Raw genomic sequence first — 21503 nt, 5'->3', positions numbered from 1 at the left:
TTATTATCTCCGGCTTAAGTAATAATCAACTAAACACTAGAAAAGATGCTCAAAATTCCTGCCTTGTGCATACAAGAAGCTCGTAATATTGCCAAATTTTGATCATTTTTTCTAAAAGTTAGTCATTAGTACCTGCTAAGATAAAACTGATTTTGGCAAATGACATATCCTTTACGAAACGAGAGGGTGGGTGGGCGGGGCTAGTACCTGCCAAGATAAGACTGACCTTGGCAAATGACATACCCTTTAAGAAACGAGAGGGTGGGTGGGCGGGGCTAGTACTTGATAAGATAAGACTGATTTCCGCAAATGACGTACCCTCTAAGAAAAGAGAGGGTGGGTGGGCGGGGATAGTACCGGCCAAGATAAGACTGATTTTAATAAATGAGATACCCTTCAAGAAACGAGAGGGTGGGTGGGCGGGGCTAGTACCTGCTAAGATAAGACTGACTTTGGCAAATGAGATATCCTCTAAGAAAAGAGAGGGTGGGTGGGCGGGGATAGTAATTGCTAAGATAAAACTAATTTTGGTAAATGACAGGTCAGGTGAAAAGTTTCCAAAAATAGAACGCCAAAGTCCCTCAAAATTGAGTAAGCAGTTAAAAATGTTTGACGTATCAAAAATTGTCAAAGTTTTCAAAACCCTACGTTTAAAACGTTCGCAGTTAATTTTAGGTCCCCTGGTGCTTTATTTTCGGATAAATTTAAAGGAATCTGATGTTTTGTTGCTGGATGAACTTAAAAAAATCTTTTGAACTTTCAGTATTTTATTTTTTATGAATTTGAAAAAGTCTTGAGTACCGAATTGTTTTTTTTTTTATTCGGGAGACTTTTGGGTACTCATGGTGTATTATTTTGGGAGCCCATGGGGATTTTTGTTGTAAATTAAGTATTTAAAACAGTTTTGGGGGACTTTGGTGTCCTATTTTTGGAAAACTCTGATCTGACCTGTTTTTGAGTTAATTTTGGTCTCCCGTGTTGTTTTTTTGAAGAATTTAAAAAACCCTTGAGGTTGTACGTATTCTTGTTTGGAAAGAATTTGAAAGTGCTTTGGAGCCTCTAGTGTCTTTTTTTATAATAATTTTTTAATTAAATTTCTTAGAGGATACGTCTTTTGCCAAAATCAGTTTTATCTTAGTAGGTACTAGCCCCACCCACCCACCTTCTCTTTTCTTAGAGAGTATGTCATTTGCCAACATCAGCCTTATCTTAGCATGTACTAGGCCCGCCCACCCACCCTCTCTTTTCTTCGGGTGTATCTCATTAGCCAAAATCACTCTAATCTTAGCAGGTACTAGCGTTTTGTATTTTTTTCTTCTTAATATGCAGTCTTCTTTTCACAACAAAAAATTGAAAACATGTATAAAATGGTAAATTTTATCCCACACTCTTCTCTACAAATTTACAATTTTTACGCATATTTTCAGTTTCGTATCATGAAAAGAAAACTACATATATTAGGGAAACAAAGCAAAATACTAACCCCACCCACCCACCCTCATCTCAATTGTGATGAATTTTTGTATTCGCCACGAGCCGAGGGGCGGAACTTAATTGCAAAATGCTTTTTTCTCTACAAGAATCTACGATGTGAAACATGTTTTTAAGTTGTTGATGGAAAACTGTATATGTCAAGAACAAAAAATCCAAAAATAAGCCCCACCCGCCCGCCCCAACCTCAAATGTGATGAATTTTTCATTCGTCGTCACAGCGAGGGGCGGAGCTTAATTATAAAATCAATATTTCGCGACAAAAATTTACCATGTTCAAGACGTTTTAAATATCTTGTGAAAACAATCTACAGAATCTACAGAAAAAAAGTAAACTTAGGCTCCGCCCCTCCTGACTCACGTCAAATAAGGAAAAATCGTCACAATTGAGATCGGGTGGGTGGGCGGGGCTTATATTTTGCATTTTTTTCATCTTAATATGCAGTCTTCTTTCCACAACAAAGAATTGAAAACATGTGTAAAATGATAAATTTTATCCCACACTCTCCTCTACAAATTTACAATTTTTACGTATATTTTCAGTTTCTTATCATAAAAAGAAAACTACGTATATTAAGGGAAAAAAAGCAAAACACAAAACCCGCCCACCCACCCTCATATCAATTGTGATGACTTTTTTATTCGTCGTGAGCCGAGAGGCGGAGCTTAATTGCAAAATGCTTATTTCTCTACAAGGATCTATCATATAAAACATGCTTTTAAGTGTCATATTGTTGAAATAAAACTATATATGTCATGAAAAAAAATAATAAGACACTCGTCGCCCCAACCTCAAATGTGATGAATTTTTCATTCGTTGTCAGAGCGAGGGGCGGGGCTTAGTTGTAAAATCAGTATTTCCCGACAAGAATTTACCATTTTCAATATGTTTTAAATATCTTGTGAAAAGAAGATTACGTATCTACAGAAAACAACTAAACTTAAGCTCCGCCCCTCCTGACTAACGATAAATAAGGAAAAATCGTCATAATTAAGATCGGGTGGGTGGGTGGGGCTTACGTTTTGCTTTTTTTCGTCTTAATATGCAGTCTTCTTTTCACAACAAACATTTAAAAAGATGTATAAGATGGTAAAATTTTATCCCCCACACTTCTATAAAATTACCATTTTTAATTGTAGTAGTAAAAATATAGTATTACAAAAAACTACGATTACAGCCTAGGTTCTATTAGTTTCTATTCCCATTGTACAAACGAACATTAATTAATAAGACCCACCCCCATTTCAGTGATTGATTTTATCGGCCCTGAACGAAAGGTGGATCTTATATTGAAGAGATATAAAATCGTTAGAATGAGAACATAGCGGAAGGGGGGGGGCAGTACTTGCTAAGATGAGACTGATTTTGGCAAATCACATACAACCTAAGAAAATAAAGGGTGGGTGGGCGGGGCTAGCATTTGCTGAGATAAAACTAAACAATATTAAGAGTAGTCATTGGAATGAAGAGGGGGTGGGTGGGTGGGGCAAAATCAGCCTTATTTTAGCATGTACTAGGCCCGCCCACCCACCCTCTCTTTTCTTCGGGTGCATCTAATTAGCCACAATCAGTCTTACTAGCTAGTTAGTAGCTTGTTATGAATATTGTCCTAAAAAAAAATAAAGGGTGGATTTCGGTCACCATCGTTACTAAGAAATCAGAAAGTAAGCCGCAGATATTCACGCATTAGGTGCGTGCTGTGTTGCCAATTTTACTTTTATAAAACTACTGTTTCTTAAATTTTATAAAATGACATATGTGTGATTTATGAATCTGTGTTGAGTTTTTACCTTTTGCAACCAGAGTTTTGGAAATTTGGAAAAAAAATCAAAATTGTATAACAATATTTTAGAATCTAACTTTGAAATTGCAATTATGAATCCTACATTTTTGCCGAATTTTTTCAAACCTATCAGTGTTTTTGGGGAAAAAACTGAGTATGAATTAATCAGTTAGTCGTTTGCTCTGCGCTGAGAACACAAAATCGACCAAGTTTCATTTTCTTTTACAGCTGATGCTTGTATTCTAAACGTGCTGATAGTCGAACTCGGTTGAAGTATAAACATAAACAGTGGAAGTTAAGCATGGACTGAGAAATTGAGAATGTCTAGATTTTTACTTCCCGAGCGTAAGCAAAGGAAGTATTGTAATCGAGTCCGTCGGCCGACTCTCTACTTTTACGTTTTCTCGATCTTTCATGACCCGTAGAAGACGAAGAAATGGGTCCCCCATTTCCGTCTGTCTGTCCGTCTGTCCGTCCGTCTGTCCGTCCGTCTGTCCGTCTGTCCGTCTGTCCGTCTGCCGTCCCGGATTTTTATTAGACAGATAATCTCCGAAAGTACTCGACCGATTGTTGTGAAATTTTGTACTTATATTAAGAATATCATGTAGATGGTAAAACGCTAACCAAAATTTGTCTAATCATCCCCACCACTAATGCGATGACGTCACTTCAAAATTGTACATAGTAAATGGGTTTTCAATTGTATAAAATAACATAGTCCTACACATGTAGTTTACAACTCTGAATCGACTTTTCACCCGAAACGTCCAGATTTTTGGAAAAAAAATCAAAATTATAAAACAACATTTTGAAATTTAATTTTTAATCTGCTAACCAGAATGCTTTGAAATGTTGCAGATGTTTTAAGGCTATAAAGAGCATCATAAATCTTTAGTCAAAAAATATTTGCTTATCCCCTCCAAAAACTTGATGACGTCAGCTCAAAAGTTTGTGGAATAAATCATATCTAAAATGTACAAAATATGATGAGTCTGTACTTGTGATCTATCACTCCATTCATATTTTTTGGATTTGCATATACAGGATGACTCAAAAAAATTAATGAATGCGTAAATTTATTTTACTGATTTAATCAGGAACTACAAAACCGAATGCTTTGAAATCTTGCAGATGTTTTAAGGTTATAAAGAGCATAATAAATGTTTAGTCAAAATATATTTGCTTATCCCCTCCAAAAAATTGATCACGTCAGCTCGAAAGTTTGCCGAATAAATCCTATCTAAACTGTAAAAATATGATGAGTCTGTACTTGTAATTTATCACTCCATTCATATTTTTTGGATTTGCATATACAGGGTGACTCAAAAAAATTAATTAATGCGTGAATATATTTTACTGATTTAGTCAGGAACTACAAAACGGAATGCTCTGACATCTTGCAGATGTTTTAAGGTTATAAAGAGCATAATAAATGTTTAGTCAAAATATATTTGTTTATCCCCTCCAAAAACTTGATGACGTCAGCTCGAAAATTTGCCGAATAAATCATATCTAAAATGTACAAAATATGATCAGTCTGTACTTGTGATCTATCACTCCATTCATATTTTTTGGATTTGCTTATACAGGGTGATTCAAGAAAATAAATGAAAGCGTAAATTTATTTTACTGATTTACTCAGGAACTACAAAACCGAATGCTTCGAAATCTTGAAGATATTTTAAAATATCATAAGCATGGTAAATTTTTGATCAAAATGTATTTGGTCGTCCCCCCTAAAAAATGTATGACGTCACCACAAAATTTTACTGAATAAATCCTATCTAAAATGTACAAAATATGGTGAGTCTCTTCTTGTGATTTATCATTCCATTCAATTTTTTTCGATTTGCATATACAGGGTGACTCAAAAAAATTAATGAATGCGTAAATTTATTTTATTGATTTAATTAGGAACTACAAAACCGAATGCTTTGAAATCTTGCAGATGTTTTAAGGTTATAAAGAGCATAATAAATTTTTAGTCAAAATATATTTGGTTATCTTCTACAAAAAACTGATGACGTCAGCTCAAAAGTTTTCCGAATAAATCGTATCTAAAATGTACAAAATATGATGAGTCTGTACTTGTGATTTATCATTCCATTCATATTTTTGGATTTGCGTATGCAGGGTGACTCAAAAAAATTAATGAAGGCGTGAATTTATTTTATCGATTTAATCAGGAATTACAAAACCGAATGCTTTGAAATCTTGGGAATATTTTAAAGTTATTATAAGCATGGTAAACTTTTGTTCAAAATGTATTTGTTCATCCCTCCTAAAAAAATTGATGACGTCACCCTTAAATTTTGCTGAATAAATCCTATCTAAAATGCAAAAAATATGATGAGTTTGTACTTGTGATTTATCATTCCATTCATATTTTTTAGATTTTCTTAAGAGGTGGTTCAAAAAAATTAATGAAGTCAATTTATTTTATTGATTAAATTAAAGGCAACACTTATTATTAGTATTACACCCCAACCAACCCAATTTGGTAGACACAAAATTTGTTAAAGGAAAAACTCGGTTGAAACATAAGGGTAGCACGCTTATTTACATCGACTTTAACATTACAGACCTGCATTTGTTTTATGCGCTCACTTGGTTCCGCGAATGTGAAATAGACATGTTTATAATCAACCAATTGTGAATTTCACGGTCAAGAATTAAAATAAAACCCAATGTTTTATATAATAAGCGGAAGTCGAAGCAATAAAACCGATGGTCGTTTTGTTTACAGTTTCTCTGTTTGACTCTCACGTATGCTGTTACGCCTGTCATCTTAAATTAAGAATGTTTATACATACACGATTTTCAGTTGCCTCTGATACGTATACGTGAGTAAATTGTTTCGTTATTTTATTGATTATTACAAATCAATATTCAAAACGACCCAATTCATTTTCCCGAAAATTTGAGAATATAATAATTTTATTCTTAGTATTACACTACATCTATCCCAACTGATATACGTGTCCTTGCAAAAATGTTGATGACGTCATCGCAATTTTTTTTAAATTCCCACAACAAAAATGTAATGAGAAAAAAAACACAATAGGCATCCAGTCGTCAAGTTTCCGACAGCGAAGGAAGTACTGTCTAAACTCTTTCGACCAATTTTTTCCCGTTAGTTTCGACACTGTCCAGTAAAACACCATAAGTACATAATTAATTTATTATCAGATAGTCGTCGTAAAACATTTAGTAATCATACAATTACATCTCACACGTATATGTACAACTTATCGCATGAATTTTGTTGGGATTTCGAGACACTGAGAAAAATCCGAACAAAACCTCCAAACTATTTTCATTAAAGCAATTTATTGTCAAATCTACGAGCTTAGGGCGTATTTCCTGTATCAAACGTCGGCGCGCGACTCAGAAATCGAACTGAAAGAACCTCCAAGTGCACAACTAGAAAAAATACGTGATTTTATTTTCTATATCAGTCATTTTGTGTGAATCAAAATCTGCACTAATCAAGAAACAAAAAGTCTACAAGATCTCTAGCTCGAAGTGACAATTTTGCTCCCTTATCTTTATAATAGACAATAGCTTTTTCAAGGAAGACATTTTTGGCCATAATAGCCCGCGAACTGTTCTAGCAACAGTCATTTAAGCTATTTACCTAGTATAAGACTATCGTTATATAGCGTCAAATTTGCGTTAGTCCTAACCTAGATATGACAAAATACAACCAAACGGAATTTGAATTTAGCGCCTTTTAATGCCCGCGCGCTTTACTTGGGGCCACCGCGCACGAGTTCGCGCCGATATTGACTTCTTGATTGACTTTGGTTGCAGTGATTGTTGATCCCTCCCGAGAAGTGCCCGTGCGGAGCGGCCCCAACAGCCTACTTCAAAAATGATTGTTTCTTGATTGTTTCGAACAAATCTCAAACAAGAACATGAATCGGTACATCGGAAAGACATCACATTAAACAAATAACATTCATAACAGCTAGAAATGATGAGAAAATAACACCCAGTATGATAAATTCGTGCGAGAAAAATGCTTAATTACGTCTCCTGTCTTAAATAAATGATTGTTTTGTTAATTGACAATAGATCGGTAAGTTTCCAAGAGCACGAAACCGGTCGATGACTAACATAACCTCGAAATAAGTACGTGCGAAATTAGGCGTCGTTCGGTGACGAAATTATGAAAGTGCTCTCCAGATAGATACAATATTCACACTTATATGTACAGATCTTAAAACTTTGATAAACTAAACGTTAAGTCATAACAATATGTCATACTATATAATTGTATAGTAAGAACGAAAACAGCCATACAATTTTTTGTTTTTGTTTGACTTATACCCTGCTAAAAGCTGTATGATTGTGCTATTCCAGTTTAGACTGACTATAGTTTAAACTAAAATAGACAGTAGGATCTCGATTGGTGGACAAGATGGTGGCACTGTTCGTTGGCCGATCATCGATTACGATTCTACTGCACTGAAATGAAGTCGCTTCCATCATACGACATTTAACCTAGCAAATAAAAACTACCCTATCTTAGCGAATAACGCAAAATTTACACGTCAACAAATGCAGGCGTAAAAAAATGGAACAACTGTGTAAATTTCGCTTAAATTAGACTACAGCACCATTCTATAAAGTTTAGAAAATAGAAACCAGTTTGACCAACGTTGCCAAAACATAAACAATCTAGTAACATCGCAACACCTATAGACAATAAAACAACGTAACGAAAACCACGTTTATGACCTCGAAGGAGTACGAACTGAAACGCCGGTCGCAACTCGACGAGACGTTGTTGTTGTTGTTGGAGATGGCCTCCACGGGACCTTCCGTCATCTCGATTTCGACTACAACAAAAAAACAACTACAATCAGGAAAAAGTTTGTACGAAAACAACTCACTTCGCACCGACGTTTTCCTTTCATCAGCGTAAACTTCGTTCGGGTTGATGTAACCGGGAATCGTCGACATGCAAGTGAGCCGCAGCTCCCCGTCGTCACCCACGTGCAGCTCCGACACTTCTATCGCGAGCTGTTTGATGGAACATGCTTTTTGATCGAAGTAGCCGTGGCCGTGGACCATCCCGTTGGAAAAGGACTTGGTCAGAGCGTCGGGCACCTGCAGCACCAAGTCCGGTTACGTCAGGAGAGGGGACTCGGCGGAAATTCGGGCGAGAAGAGGGGACTCGGCGCATTTTTTTCCCGTAAATTCGCGTTGAGTGGATGAATGGCTTATCATTTCGGTTATGCAGAGCTGCTGTTATTATAGATGACAAGCCATTAGACGGGAGTGCGTGGGCGCGAGAACTATCGCACTATCTCGATGCGAAAATGAGTTATGACGTGATTTATGCTGGGACTCCCTCAAGTTTGAGGACCGCTATTTTTAACGTTTTCCGGGTTGCGTAGCAACTAACGCCGTTTTTCTTCCACGAGAATGAGTCGGCGTGACGTAGTGCGGGATATGTTTAGGATTCTTTTTTTAAAGATGATCGATTCTTCTCCCTCGGAGTCGGGTTTTGGGGCACCGATTTTACGCCCGAAGGATGCAAAGACAAAAATATATTTATATAGTTTTTTTCAAACGTAATTACTATCCACTATCGCGGCTCGCATAAATTAAATTGATAACGTTCGAGCGTATGCGCTAGCGGGTAAAAGGTGTATTTGAGCGGTTTTAGCGAGCGATAAGTCCGACTTTGATCTAATTTACATTCGAGAACCCACCTTTTCGCCATTAATTAGCCACGTGATGTGGGGCGGCGGCCTGGCGGCGGCGGTCGTGCAGTTCGCCTCCACGACTTCGCCGATCTCGTAGGTGCCCTTGTTGAAGGTGATGGTCGGGTCCTTGTCTTGGGGCTCTGGAAGACGAAAGATAGAGAGGCGAGATCGATAGATAATTAATTAGAGGAAGGTGGAGGTGAGGCTCGAAAGGGATTTCATTAAAAGTTTATGCGGATTTTTCTTGTTCGAGGCGGACGAATTGAAATTGAAACGTATTAATATTCAAAAAAAGAGGAATTTCGGGAATTTCGACTTGGAAAAGAACAAAGTTAAATTAGGAAAGTTTAATTGCCTCTCTGGCGGCTAGTGCAATATTTAATGCTTAGGTTCGTATTGAAAAAATGCAACCGAGGTGACGGCGAGAATCTTGAGGGAATTAGTGATAACAAGAACAAAATAATATTTATTTAAGAAGGGTAATAAGAAGAATGACATCAATAAAATAAAATTCCGGGTGGCGTAAAAATACTTTTTTGACTTGAATTTTTCAATTCTTTTTCTTTATTTGCTTCAGTTTATCAGTTTGTAATTTTTTTGAGTTTTCAAGTTTAAATTTTCCAATTTTTCGATTTGTGTTTCTCGAGTTTTAAGTTTTTAATTTTTCTATTTTTTTATTTGTCGTTTTGGTGTTTATTATCTCTAGTTTATCAATGTTTCGATATTCCAGCTTTTGGACGTTTCAATTTTTAGATTTAACAATTTTTCGAATTTCTGAATTTTTTATTTTTTTGATTTTGTTAATTTGTAATCTGCAATTTTTCGTTTCGGTTCTTTATTTCCTTTATTTTTCAATGTTTCGATTTCATAATTGTTTTTTTTTTCAATTTTCCGTCTCTTCAATTTTTCGTTTATGCAGTTTCACGAGTTTTTAATTTTTAATTTTTCGCAGTTTCAATTTTCAATTTTTAGAATTTTGAGTTTTCCAATTTTTCAATTTTTCGATTAGTCGAGATATCGCTTTTTTTATTTTTCAGTTTTTCGGTTTTCAATTTTTCGCTTTTACAATTTTTGATGTTTTGATTTTTCGATTTGTAAATTTTGTAATATGTATTTCAGTTTTTCGATTTTTGGAATTTACAAGTTCTCGAGATCTGGGTGTTTCCATTTTAATTTCGGTTTTTTAAATTTTAAATTATTCAATTTCTCGATTTCTCGTTTTCTTGAATATTTAGTTTTCGATTTATCAATATTCCAGTTTTTCGGTGTTTGGATTTTTCAATTTTTCGATTTGTCAGTTTCGATTTTATAAAATTTTGAAAATCGATTTTTCGATTTCTCGTTTTTTGGTTTTCCAATTATCCGATTTTTCGATTTTTCAATTTCGATGTTTCGATTTCCCGATTTTAAATTTTTTTAATATGCCAGTTTTCCGATTTTTCTGAAAGGTGAAACGTTCTAAAATTGGAAAATCGAAAAATGAAAACTCAGAGATGCATAACTTAAAATTAAAAAATTGCAAATCTAAAATTTGAAGAAATGAAAAATTGAAAAAATTGAAATTGGAAAAACAAAAAATTATAAAATCGGAAGATTGAAAAATTGCAAATCGATAATTACGAAAAAATGAAAATTGGAGAATTGAGAAATTGAAAAATTAAAAATTGAAAAGTTGATTAAGTTTTAAAATCCAATAATTGAAACACGGAAAAAATTTAAAATCGTAAAATTGAAAAAAACGTTTTTTTTAAATTATTATTACGTATTTAAAACGAAAACTACAACCCTTCTAATGTAAAAATTGATGAAACGAAAAATTAAAAAAATTAAAATTTTCAAAATTACAAATCCAAAAACTGAAAAATTTGACGTTGAAATAATGAAAAAAATTAAAAACCCAAACGAAAAATTGAAGACATTGAAAAATTAAAAATTGAAAACTCATGAAACTGCAAATTTAAAAGTTGCAAACAAAAAATTAAATAGATGAAATCCTGAAAAAATTTAAATTAAAGAAAAACAAAAAATTATTAAATCGAAACATTGAAAAATAAAAGAAATAAGAAACTGAAACGAAAAATTGCAAAATCTAAAAATTGAAAAACCCAGAAGTTGGAAAATTGAAAACCCGCGAAAGTGCAATTCGAAAAAAAAAAAAAAATGAAAAAAATTGCAAATCGAAAAATTGAAAAATTTTCAACCGAAAACAAAAAAATTATAAAATTGGAACGCTGATAAATCGAAATGTTGCAAAAATAAAGAAAATAAAAAACCGAAAGGAAAATTGAAAATCCAAAAATTTGGAGAAATGAATAGTCCAAAAACTGAATAAATAAAAAAAAATAAATAAACTATAAGTGAAAAAAGGGAAAAAAATTTTAAATTATTATTTTTACATATGTAAAATGAAAGCTGGAAAAATTGAAGAAACGAAAAATTGAAAAATCAAAACCAAAAAATCTAAAATTCAAAAAAACGAAAAATTAAAAAATCTAAAAGTTGAAAAATTGAAGCTATGAAAAACTGAAAAATAAAAACTGAAAACTCGTGAAAATGCAAATCGAAAAAAAAACTGAAATTAGAAAAATAGAAAGTTACAAAATCGGAAAAAAAGGGAAAACATTGGGGAATCAAAAAACTAAAAAATTAAAAATCGAAAAGTTGATAAAGTTTTAAAATTGAATAATATGGAAAAAATCTAAAATTTTGAAGTTGGAAAAGTGATTTTTTTTAAATAATCATATTTATTATTATTATTACAGATTTAAAACAAAAATTACAAAAATTCTATTTCAAAAATTAAAGAAACGAAAAATTAAAGAATCCAGAAGTTGAAAAATCCAAAAATTACAAATCCAAAAACTGAAAAATTTTATATTGAAAAAATGAAAAAAAAAACGAAACAAAAAACTGAAAATCGAAAAATTGAGAAATTATAAATTAAAAACTCGTGAAACTGCAAATCGAAAAATTGCTAAATCTAAAAAGTGAAACATTTAAAAATCGGAAAATAGAAAAACTGAAAAATTTTGAAATGAAAACTCACAGTTGCACAACGTCAAATTTTGATTAAAATTAAAAATTGAAAAATTGCAAATCTAAAATTTGAAGAAATGAAAATTTAAAAAAATTGAAATCCGAAAAATAAAAAATTTGAAAATCAGAAGATTAAAAAACAGAAAAAATCTACAGTCGTAAAATTGATTACGTGATTTTTTAAATTATTATTATTACTATTACGTATTTAAAACGAAAACTACGAAAATTCCAATTCAAAAATTTAAGAAACGAAAAATAAAAAAAATTCAGAAGTTGAAAAACCGAAAAACTACAAATCCAAAAATTGGAAAATTTTCCATTGAAAAAAGTAATTAAAAAAAAACCGAAACAAAAACTAAAAAATAAAAAAAAGAGATCTCGACTAATCGAAAAATTGAAAATCGAAACATTAAAAAATAGGAAAACTCAAAAACCTAAAAATTGAAAATTGAAACAGCGAATTCTTGATAAATCGAGAAATCAAAAAATTGAAAAATCCAGAAATTGAAACATCAAAAAATCGAAAAATCGAAAGTCGACAATTTAAAAATTGGAAAAATGGAAGAACAGAAACATCGACGGATTGAAACATGAGAAATTGAAATGTTGGGAATTTGAAAAATTGAAAAATAAATCGAAACTTCAAAAAATCGAAAAATTGAACAAACGAGAAATCGATAAATCAGAAAGTCGAAAAATTTAAGAATGTCACGACTGAAACATCGAAAAATTAAGAAATAAAAAATTGAAAAATTAGAAACCTGAAAAATCGAAAATTTTAAAAATAGAAAAATTAAAAGAATGAAGAATTGAAAAATCCGGAAGTGGAATATCAAAAAATCGAACAATCGTAAGTTGAAAAGTCCATTAATCGAGATATCGAAAAATGGCAATTTTAAAAGCGACAAAAATTGAAAAATGTAAAACCGAAATGTCGGAAAATTGAGAAATAGAGAAATAGAAAAATTTGAGATCGAAAATCGGATATTGCAAAAGTCACAAAAACAGAAAAATAGAGAAATCCAGAAATCGAAAAAACCAAAGTCAAAAATCTAAACATTCAAAAAAGTGAAAAACAGAAAAATCGGAAAACTGAAATATCGAGAAATTAAAATATATAGAGAGAAGTTGAAGAATCAAAAAATTTAAAATGCGGCACTCAAAGCAGAAAAAAACAAAAAATTGAAAAAATGAAAGTCGAAAAATCAGAAGATCGAGAATTCGAAACTAAAAAAAAATTGGAAAAACTGTAAAATTTCGCGAGTTTTCAGTTTCTCGATTTCTAATATTCTTTATTTTGTCAATTTTTCGATTTTTCAATGTTTTGAATTTATAATTTTTGCGTTTTTTCAATGTGAAATTTTACAATTTTTCGATTTACAATTTTTCGGTTTTCAATTTTTCGATTTTCATTTTCAACATTTAGATTTTTCAGTTTCCAGTTTTTCAATTTTTCCTTTCTTCAATTTTTGACTTGAAATTTTTCTAGTTTTCATTTTAAACATGTATCTAAAAAATATAATTAAAAAAAACACTTTTTCGATTATTCGATTTTTAATTTTTCAAATTCTTGATCTTTCAATGTTACAGTTTTTGGATTTTACAATTTTGACGATTCCACAATTTTTCTATTTCACATTTTTTGGGTTTTCCAATTTTTCGATTCTTTAATTTTTAGTTTTTCAACATTTCAATTTTTCATTTCCTCAGTTCTTCGATTTGCAATTTTTCGTTTTTTTAACTTTTAAATGCTGGTTAGTGTTTTACCATTTACATAATACTCTTAATATACATACAAAAGTTGACAACAATCAGCTTAGTAGTTTCGGAGATTATGTGTCTAATTGAAATTATAGCGCTTACGCCCACGAAATAAAAAATTGATTACGAAAAAAAGTTATATAAATATATAACAAAAAAAAATCAATTCATAGAGTGCAGAATCCGGAAAACCATCGATTGAGAAACACCAAAGCAAAAAAACAATTTAAACCCTCAAAGAACCGTCCTCACCCAACCCGGCCCTAAAATTGAAACGTATTTATATTCTTAAAAGGAAAAAATCGACGAGAACAAAGTTAGATGAACAAAGTTTAATTGCTTTTCTGCTTAATACACTAATATTCAGGGCAGAGGCTGGCATTTAACACTCGCAAATGGAGACATTTTAGCGTTGATCGAGGTCTACAGGTTGATCCTTATCTGAACGCGCACAGCACTAGTAATAAAATCACATCGGTGCTTATGGAAAGCGGTCGTTATGGAAAATGACGCATCCAACATTTTACCGTGTTGTAGCACCGATCCTATAAAACTTCTATCTTAAAAGAATTTATGTGGAGTTGCCGTAAGAATAAACGCGAACGATACGTCTAGAGATGATGTGCATTATAGATTTTGCTCGTTTTATGGACGGCCGTTCGCGTCGAGGCGCAGCCGGGGATTTCGGTCGAAGCATCACGAATCGAGTGCATGTTGCTTTTTCGCTATAAAGTAAACTAGAGTGCGTAGTTAAACGGCTGCAAAATAGGCGCAGTCGGTGGGATTACGAACCGTCGGAATAATCTCTCCAATAAACATTAAGGGGACTCGCTAGACGAGGTATAATATTTTTTTGTTTTTTTGTATGAAAAAATTATATTAATATAGATGTATCATACATCAAATTGCAGCTTTTTTCATATTCTAGAGCGCAGAGACCAATTCAATCAATTAAAAAAATATGGCTGAGAAATATCGTAAAAAAGCACCATTGTATGTTTTCTTTTCAAGTTTTTTGAGTCATAAACATCATAGAATCGCTTGAAAATTTTCACATGGATAAAACATCACTTTTTACAGGGCGCAGAGTCATTAAATCTTTGTTAGTGGGACAGTTTGTTTAAAAAATAATGTGTTTATTAAAATCAAAATATATCACAAATTAATGCAAAATACGTCGAATAAATTTAACAGGAATATCAGAGGAAAATTAATGATCTATTGGTTAGCAGAGTTTTTAATAAAAACTAACAATTATTAAAAAAAATGGGTATCAATTCGACAGAATTTGAGCCGTTAGTTCAGTACTTTGCCGATAGGAGCGCCACTAAAATTTACGGAAGCGACTTTCCAGGTAAAACCCTTATCGCCTGCTCTACCATCAACTGATTGTTAGAGTTCTCGACTGATTTTTCTAATTTATGGCAAGGAACTCAGTTTTATAACAAGCCGCCAGGACCGGCCGTAGTAATCTATTGTTAAGGAAATTAACTTTTACGCAATGAGGTACTATCATAAAACCGAATTAAAACTGGGGAACTATAATATTTTTACTCCACTCAGGATCCTGAATTCAATACACATGATTACTAAAAATTTATTGTAATATTATTGTTAATATATATTTTGCTTTGTTAATTAATAAAATTAATAAACATATTTATAATAATAATAAAAAATATATAAAATACAGCTTTTGTTTAACACGTATAAGTAGCCAAGTGTACTTATCCCAGAAAGGAGGTGTTTTAAAAAAGCCCTACGCCCAGTAACTTCTCCCTTCATTCTTTACTCGAAAAAAGTGCTCGTATATGTTTTCATTTGCCGAGAGATCATTTTCAAAATATATTTATAATAAAAATATGCAAGTCTTGGTGATGAAAAATGTACTCCTAATAAATTATTATATAATATATTAATTAATTTTTCTTCCATTTTTAGGTTTTTCAATATTTCAGCTTTGTAATTTTGCAATATTTCGTTTCTTCAATTTTTCAAATCTTTGATATTGTGTTTTCTCGGTTTTTCAATTTTTCGATATTTTAATTTTTCAGTTTTTAAAGTTTTAGGTTTTTAGATTTCTCACTTTTCGATTTTTCAGTTACATGATTTTTCAATTTGTCGAATTTTTAAATTTTTTTCAGGTTTAGATTTTTTTTGTTGTTCAATTCTTGGATTTTTAAAATTTTTGTTTTTTAAATTTTCCTATTTATCAGCTTACTGGGATTTCAATGTTTTGATTTTTTGATTGTTCAATTTTTGATACGATTTTTTTTCAAAAATTTTCAGTTTTTCAATTTATTAACTTTACGATACTTCAGTTTTGCTCGATTTCGATTTCTCAATTTTTCGACATATTATTGATGGGATTTTTGAATTTATCGATTCTTGGATTTCTCGATTCTTCATATTTTCGGTTTCTCGAATGTATTCATTTTTCGATTTCTCAATTTTCCGATGTTTCAGTTTTACGATTTTTATTTTTTTTTATTTTTCAGTTTTCAATTTTTGACGTTTCTAGATTTTTCGATTTCTGAATTTTTCGATTAACTGATTTTTTGATTTTCCCATTTCTCTATTTCTTGATTTTTCAATTCTTTCTTCAAATGTGATTTTTCAATTTTTCGATTTCTGAATTTTTCAATGTTTCAGTTTTGGATTTTTTCACTTTTCCGATTCTTCAATTTTCTTTCCATTTTTCACTTTTTCGATTTTTCAATTTTCCTTCCATTTTTCAGTTTTTCAGTATTTCAGTTCTGGGATTTTGCAATGTTTCGGTTCTTCAATTTTTCCATTTTTTGATGTTTCGATTTCTCAGTTTTTCAATTTTTCGATAGATATTTTAATTTTTCAATTTTTAAGTTCTAGATTTTCCATTAATTTTTTTGTTTTCCTGGATGTTTTGATTTGTCGATTATTCGATTTTTCAAGTTCTCGGTTTAGATTTTTTGGTTTTCCAATTCTTCGATTTTTAATTTTTAGATCGTTCAATTTCTCGATTTTTAGATTTTTCAATTTTTTGGTTTACCGATTTTTTTTCCTTTATAATGTTTCAATTTCTCAATTATTAACTTTTCGATTTTTCAGTTTTGGTCTAATTTGATTTCTTAATTTTTTGATTTTTGAATTTTAGATTTTTGTTTTTTTGATTTTTTTAGTGTTTCGATTTCCCAATTCTTCAATTTTTCGATTTTTCGAGATTTAAAATTTTTGATTTTTCTTTTCTTTTATTTCTCAATTTTTGGATTTTTTAAATTTTACATTTTTCGATTTTACTATTTTTTGATGCTTGGATTTCTCAATTTTTCAAGTTTTCAATACTCATTTTTTCAGGATTGGAATATTGAGAACTTTTCAATTTCTGGATTTTCAATTTTCAGATATTTTAGTATTTTGGGTTTTTAATGTTTCAATTTTTGGGTGTTTTGATTTTTCGATTTTTTAAGTTCTAGATTTTCCGTTAATTTTTTTGTTTTCCTTGATGTTTTGATTTGTCGATTATTCGATTTTTCAAGTTCTCGGTTTAGGTTTTTTGGTTTTCCAATTCTTGGATTTTTAATTTTTAGATCGTTCAAAATCTCGATTTTTAGATTTTTCAATTTTTTGGTTTACCGATTTTTTTTCATTTATAATGTTTGAATTTTTCAATTATTAACTTTTCGATTTTTCAATTTTGGTCTAATTTGATTTCTTAATTTTTTGATTTTTGAATTTTAGATTTTTGTTTTTTTGATTTTTTCAGTGTTTCGATTTCCCAATTCTTCAATTTTTCGATTTTTCGAGTTTTTAAATTTTTGATTTTTCTTTTCTTTTATTTCTCAATTTTTGGATTTTTTAAATTTTACATTTTTCGATTTTACTATTTTTTGATGCTTGGATTTCTCAATTTTTCAAGTTTTCAATACTCATTTTTTCAGGATTGGAATATTGAGAACTTTTCAATTTCTGGATTTTCAATTTTCAGATATTTTAGTATTTTGGTTTTTTAATGTTTCGATTTTTGGGTGTTTTGATTTTTCGATTTTTTAAGTTCTAGATTTTCCGTTAATTTTTTTGTTTTCCTTGATGTTTTGATTTGTCGATTATTCGATTTTTCAAGTTCTCGGTTTAGATTTTTCGGTTTTCCAATTCTTCGATTTTTAATTTTTAGATCGTTCAATTTCTCGATTTTTAGATTTTTCAATTTTTCGGTTTACCGATTTTTTTTTCATTTATAATGTTTCAATTTTTCAATTATTAACTTTTCGATTTTTCAATTTTGGTCTAATTTGATTTCTTAATTTTTTGATTTTTGAATTTTAGATTTTTGTTTTTTTGATTTTTTTAGTGTTTCGATTTCCCAATTCTTCAATTTTTCGATTTTTCGAGTTTTAAAATTTTTGATTTTTCTTTTCTTTTATTTCTCAATTTTTGGATTTTTTAAATTTTACATTTTTCGATTTTACTATTTTTTGATGCTTGGATTTCTCAATTTTTCAAGTTTTCAATACTCATTTTTTCAGGATTGGAATATTGAGAACCTTTCAATTTTTGGATTTTCAATTTTCAGATATTTTAGTATTTTGGTTTTTTAATGTTTCGATTTTTGGGTGTTTTGATTTTTCGATTTTTTAAGTTCTAGATTTTCCGTTAATTTTTTTGTTTTCCTTGATGTTTTGATTTGTGGATTATCCGATTTTTCAAGTTCTCGGTTTAGATTTTTTGGTTTTCCAATTCTTCGATTTTTAATTTTTAGATCGTTCAATTTCTCGATTTTTAGATTTTTCAATTTTTCGGTTTACCGATTTTTTTTCATTTATAATGTTTCAATTTTTCAATTATTAACTTTTCGATTTTTCAATTTTGGTCTAATTTGATTTCTTAATTTTTTGATTTTTGAATTTTAGATTTTTGTTTTTTTGATTTTTTTAGTGTTTCGACTTCCCAATTCTTCAATTTTTCGATATTTTAATTTTTCGATTTTTCGAATTTTTAAATTTTTGATTTTTCTTTTCTTTTATTTCTCAATTTTTGGATTTTTTAAATTTTACATTTTTCGATTTTACTATTTTTTGATGCTTGGATTTCTCGATTCTTCATATTTTCGGTTTCTTGAATTTCTTCATTTTTCGATTTCTCAATTTTCCGATGTTTCAGTTTTACGATTTTTAAATTTTTTTTATTCTTCAGTTTTCAATTTTTGACGTTTCTAAATTTTTCGATTTCTCAGTTTTTCGATTAACTGATTTTTTGATTTTCCCATTTCTCTATTTCTTGATTTTTCAATTCTTTCTTCAATTGTGATTTTTCAATTTTGCGATTTCTGAATTTTGCAATGTTTCGGTTTGGGATTTTTTCACTTTTCCGATTCTTCAATTTTCTTTCCATTTTTCAGTTTTTCAAGGTTTCAGTTTTGAATTTTTTCACTTTTTCAATTTTTCAATTTTCCTTCCATTTTTCAGTTTTTCAGTATTTCAGTCCTAGGATTTTGCAATGTTTCGGTTCTTCAATTTTTCCATTTTTTGATGTTTTTTACCGATTTTTTGTCATTAATAATGTTTCAATTTTTCAATTATTAACTTTTCGATTTTTCAATTTTGGTCTAATTTGATTTCTTAATTTTTTGATTTTTGAATTTTAGATTTTTGTTTTTTTGAGGTTTTTAGTGTTTCGATTTCCCAATTCTTCAATTTTTCGATATTTTAATTTTTCGATTTTTCGAGTTTTTAAATTTTTCATTTTTCTTTTCTTTTATTTCTCAATTTTTGGATTTTTTAAATTTTACATTTTTCGATTTTACTATTTTTTGATGCTTGGATTTCTCGATTCTTCATATTTTCGGTTTCTCGAATTTCTTCATTTTTCGATTTCTCAATTTTTCGATGTTTCAGTTTTACTGCTTTTAATTTGTTTTATTTTTCAGTTTTCAATATTTGACGGTTCTAAATTTTTCGATTTTTCAATTTTTCGATTAACTGATTTTTTGATTTTCCCATTTCTCTATTTCTTGATTTTTCAATTCTTTCTTCATTGTGATTTTTCAATTTTTCGATTTCTGAATTTTTCAATGTTTCAGTTTTGGATTTTTTCACTTTTCCGATTCTTCAATTTTCTTTCCATTTTTCAGTTTTTCAAGATTTCAGTTTTGAATTTTTCCACTTTTTCGGTTTTTCAATTTTCCTTCCATTTTTCAGTTTTTCAGTATTTCAGTTCTGGGATTTTGCAATGTTTCGGTTCTTCAATTTTTCCATTTTTTGATGTTTCGATTTCTCGGTTTTTCAATTTTTCGATAGGTATTTTAATTTTTCAATTTTTAAGTTCTACATTTTCCGTTAATTTTTTTGTTTTCCTTGATGTTTTGATTTCTCGATTATTCGATTTTTCAAGTTCTCAGTTTAGATTTTTTGGTTTTCCAATTCTTCGATTTTTAAATTGTTTAATTTTTAGATTGTTCAATTTCTCGATTTATAGATTTTTCAATTTTTCGGTTTACCGATTTTTTTCATTTAAAATGTTTCAATTTTTCAATTATTAGGTTTTCGATTTTTCAATTTTGGTGTAATTTGAAAACGTGAAACTGAAAAATGAAAGAAAAACTAAAAATGGGAAACTAAATCGGGAAATCAAAACATTGAAAAATCGAAAAATTTAAAACGACAATTGAAAACTGAAAATCTAAAACCAGGAAGTCGAAAAATCGAAATATTGAAAAATCCCAAAACTGAAACATCCAAAAACTGAGAATCTAAAGAATCGAAAAATTGAGCAATCGAAAAATCAAAAAAGTAAAGTCGAAAACTCGAAACCTTCAAAAAATTGAAAAATTGAAAAATCACAAATCTGAAAATTCGAAAAATTAAAGAATTGAAGAACAAGAATATCGAAACCCTCGAAAGTCAAGAAATGGGAAAATCAAAACATCGATTAATTGAAAAATCTAAAAATTGACAGTTTATAAATGTCAAATTTGAAAAATTGAAAAACCGAAAATTTGAAAAAACGACAATTGAAAAACAGAAAACCTAAAACCGGGAGGTCGAAAAATCGATAGATTAAGAAATCAAAACATTTGAAAAATTTGAAAACTTGAAAAACTGAAACATCGAAGAACTGAAATGAAAAATCGGGAAGTCGAAAAATTTAAAATTTAAAAATCGAAAAATTGGAAAAACGACAATTGAAAAACAGAAAATATAAAACCCGGAAGTCGAAAAATCGAAACATTAAGCAACCGAAAAAGTAAAAAAATCGACACATCGAAAACTCCAGAAGCCAAAAATCGAAAAATCGAAGAATCGGAATATTGAAAAATCCCAAAACTGAAATATCCAAAAACTGAGAACCTACAAAGTCGAAAAATTGAGCAATCGAAAAATCCAAAAATCAAAACATCAAGGAAAACAAAAAATTAACGGAAAATCTAGAACTTAAAAATTGAAAAATTAAAATACCTATCGAAAAATTGAAAAACCGAGAAATCGAAACATCAAAAAATGGAAAAATTGAAGAACCGAAACATAATAATGCAAAACTGAAAAATGGAAGGAAAATTGAAAAATCGAAAAAGTGAAAAAATTCAAAACTGAAATCTTGAAAAACTGAAAAATGGAAAGAAAATTGAAGAATCGGAAAAGTGAAAAAATCCAAAACTGAAACATTGAAAAATTCAGAAATGGAAAAACTGAAAAATCACAATTGAAGAAAGAATTGAAAAATCTAGAAATAGAGAAAT

At 30.0% G+C, this 21503-nt stretch overlaps 1 protein-coding gene across 9 annotated transcripts in view; it reads right to left on the bottom strand.

The window, feature by feature from the left end:
- Window positions 1–6440: 6440 nt before the first annotated feature.
- Window positions 6441–21503, bottom strand: part of LOC135131627 (uncharacterized) — a 326128-nt gene continuing 311065 nt past the window's right edge. For all 9 annotated transcript variants that reach the window (XM_064059445.1, XM_064059443.1, XM_064059440.1 and 6 more), the window contains 3 exons: window positions 8999–9132; window positions 8174–8390; window positions 6441–8119 (listed from right to left, as the gene is read on the bottom strand). In XM_064059445.1, coding sequence (XP_063915515.1) covers window positions 7977–8119; window positions 8174–8390; window positions 8999–9132 — 494 coding nt within the window. In that variant the 3' untranslated portion in view covers window positions 6441–7976. The remainder of the gene's footprint in view (window positions 8120–8173; window positions 8391–8998; window positions 9133–21503) is intronic.

Source organism: Zophobas morio, unplaced genomic scaffold (genome assembly GCF_036711695.1).
Source record: "Zophobas morio isolate AGI-343-1 ecotype UQ-CSIRO unplaced genomic scaffold, CSIRO_AGI_Zmor_V1 ptg000021l, whole genome shotgun sequence".
In the NCBI taxonomy this organism is placed as follows: Eukaryota; Metazoa; Arthropoda; class Insecta; order Coleoptera; family Tenebrionidae; genus Zophobas; species Zophobas morio.
This window is presented reverse-complemented; position numbering and strand designations above follow the sequence as displayed.